General features: G+C 61.9%; 1 protein-coding gene across 1 annotated transcript in view; it reads left to right on the top strand.

The window, feature by feature from the left end:
- The first annotated feature begins 1929 nt into the window (after positions 1-1929).
- Positions 1930-2311, top strand: part of ACIN1 (apoptotic chromatin condensation inducer 1) — a 23322-nt gene continuing 22940 nt past the window's right edge. Inside the window, 1 exon segment of the mRNA XM_025192807.1 lies at positions 1930-2186. Coding sequence (XP_025048592.1) covers positions 2049-2186 — 138 coding nt within the window. The 5' untranslated portion in view covers positions 1930-2048.

Below are 2311 nucleotides of genomic sequence, written 5' to 3'. Positions count from 1 at the left end.
GGCCCTATATCTAAATAGGCCCCACACCCAGCCCCCCACCCATGGCTGGTGCCCCCCAAGCTGGGCTCAATAGTGGGGGCCCCCACATCCTGAGACCTCACATGCAGGGGGGAGGAAGGCTGGCTCTGCCCCTCCCCCTATGCAGTCTCTAGTGGGACAGGGACCCACCCCCAGCCAGAAGGGACAGCAGGGGAGGTGCGGGGACAGCTGCTGGGGGAGGGGGAGCCCCTGGGGTTCATGGTGTCTCTGTCTTACCCTGTCCCCCCCCTCCGAGTCCTGGGTTTGGATAGAGCTAGGAGAGAACCCAGGAGCGCTAGCTCTGCTCCCATTCCCCACTCCAAGCCAGCAGGCCTCCCTCCTTTCCCAGACCTGGGGGAAAGAACCCAGGCGTCCCAGCACCCCCGACCCCCACCATGCACACAAACGCAGACTGATTCCAGTCCACTCCCCTACCTGAAGTGAGAATCCAGGTGCCCTGCATCTCCTCCCATTGCAGCCTTGAGAAAAGACCACACGGGGGTGCTGTGCACCCATTCATGGCCCTTTGTCATTCCTAATCAAGCCAATGTATTCCTGCTCCCCTTTCCCTCTTCTCTTTGGACTCTGGAGTCCCTAAATGGGGTCCTTCTTTCGCAGGGGATACCCAAAGTGGGGGTGAGGCCATGCACTCCACTCAGTGCTCAGTCACTTCCTGTAGGTCTTACGTAAACAGGGGGCTCGGGTAGAATCAAGGAGATACCAAGGAGGAGGGTGGAGATCCCTTAGGACCCGGCCCCACTGGTGCCTCATGGCTGGTGAATTAAGGTAAGCCCTACATAAATGAAGGGCAACTTCCTACAGGCCCTATGTACACAGGAGTGGTTCTGGGGAAGCCAGGACTCTGCTGAAGATCCAGCAGGGGTGTTACTGGGCTCTTGGTTGCCCCGATTGTCAGCTTGTCAGGTCTAGAGAAACAGGCCCGTTCCTACAGGTCCCATATCAATAAAGTGACTTCCTGTAGGATCTATGTAAATGCAAGTGGCTTTGGACAACCCCAGGCTCTGAGACCCAGGGTGGGGGCTCCTATTGATCCCCTAAGCTGCCAACCCACACTTGGTCCCAAACAGGCCAACTTCCTGCAGGCCCTATGTCAACAGAGAGCACCCGTGCAAACACAACTGGCTTTGATGGAACGAGGACACCACCTGGGCCCCAAGGGCAGAGCAGGGGTTTGTTACTGGTCTATTGGTTCCCCAAGCTCCCAACTTCCTGTAGGCCCTACTTCAACGGAAGAGGCTTTGATGAAAACGGCGGGCCCCATCTTGCAATGTGGGGGCTGATGTGTCTGTGTGTGGCACTGAGTGGACTTTTCTGGCTGCCCAAGCTCCCAGCTTCCTGTTGGCTGCATGTAAACGGGGAATTTCCTGTAAGCCCTACATACACAAGGGGGTAACTTCCTGCTGGCCCCATGGAAAGAGGGGACACCTTCTTGTAGTCGCTACATAAACTGAGAACTTCCTGTAGGCCCTACATACACAAGGCAGCAACTTGTTGAAACGGCCAACTTCCGGTCCGCTCTACTAAGTAGGGGGGGGGGTCTCCCTCTTGACTTCGGACAGCCCCGAGCTCGTCCGGAAATGCCCGAAGAAATCACACCAAGGGAACCAATGGGCGCGTTCCGGCAGGGCCCGAAGCCGCTCGAGCACTGACGGAAGTAGCCGAGCGCTTTTGGCCCTCACTTCCGGGTTGGCCCGAGCTCCTTCCGCCCCCACCTTTTCCCTTTTCCCTGAGTCGCCCCCGGAAACTGCCGAAGCTCACTTCCGGGTGTGCGGGGCCGAGCAGAGCACGGAAACCCCCGAGGAGCCGAGGCGCGGGCGGAAACATCCGACGCGGGCACTTCCGGGTGGGCGGAGACAGCCGAGGAACGCCGGAAAGGGCCGAGACCGGGCAGCGGTGAGCCGAGCGCGGCCTGAGCCGCGTCCGGAAGTTGCCGAGGCTAGTGCGGAAGGTGCCGAGCGGGTCCGGAAGCCGCCGGAGCGGGCGGAGGGAAGGCAGCGGCGCCACACAAGATGGCGGACGGGGAGGAGGTGACTCTGGACGGGAGGCCGCTCCACATGCTGCGCGTCGCAGACCTCAAGGCGGCTCTGGAGCAGCGCGGTCTGGCCAAGAGCGGCCAGAAGAGCGCGCTGGTCAAGCGGCTGCGCGGGGTGAGGCGGCGGCGGCGCGAGGCGGCACGGGGCGCAGCGCGCATGCGCCCGGGAGGAGCCCTCCCCCCCCCCAACCGGCTGGAGTGGGGGGCCCGGGCGCGGCCGGCGGGGGGAGGGCGCGAGCG

The sequence above is a fragment of the Alligator sinensis genome, unplaced genomic scaffold (assembly GCF_000455745.1).
Source record: "Alligator sinensis unplaced genomic scaffold, ASM45574v1 scaffold128_1, whole genome shotgun sequence".
Lineage (NCBI taxonomy): Eukaryota > Metazoa > Chordata > Crocodylia > Alligatoridae > Alligator > Alligator sinensis.
The sequence above is the reverse complement of the archived record's forward strand: the minus strand, read 5'-3'. Positions and strand labels throughout refer to the sequence as shown.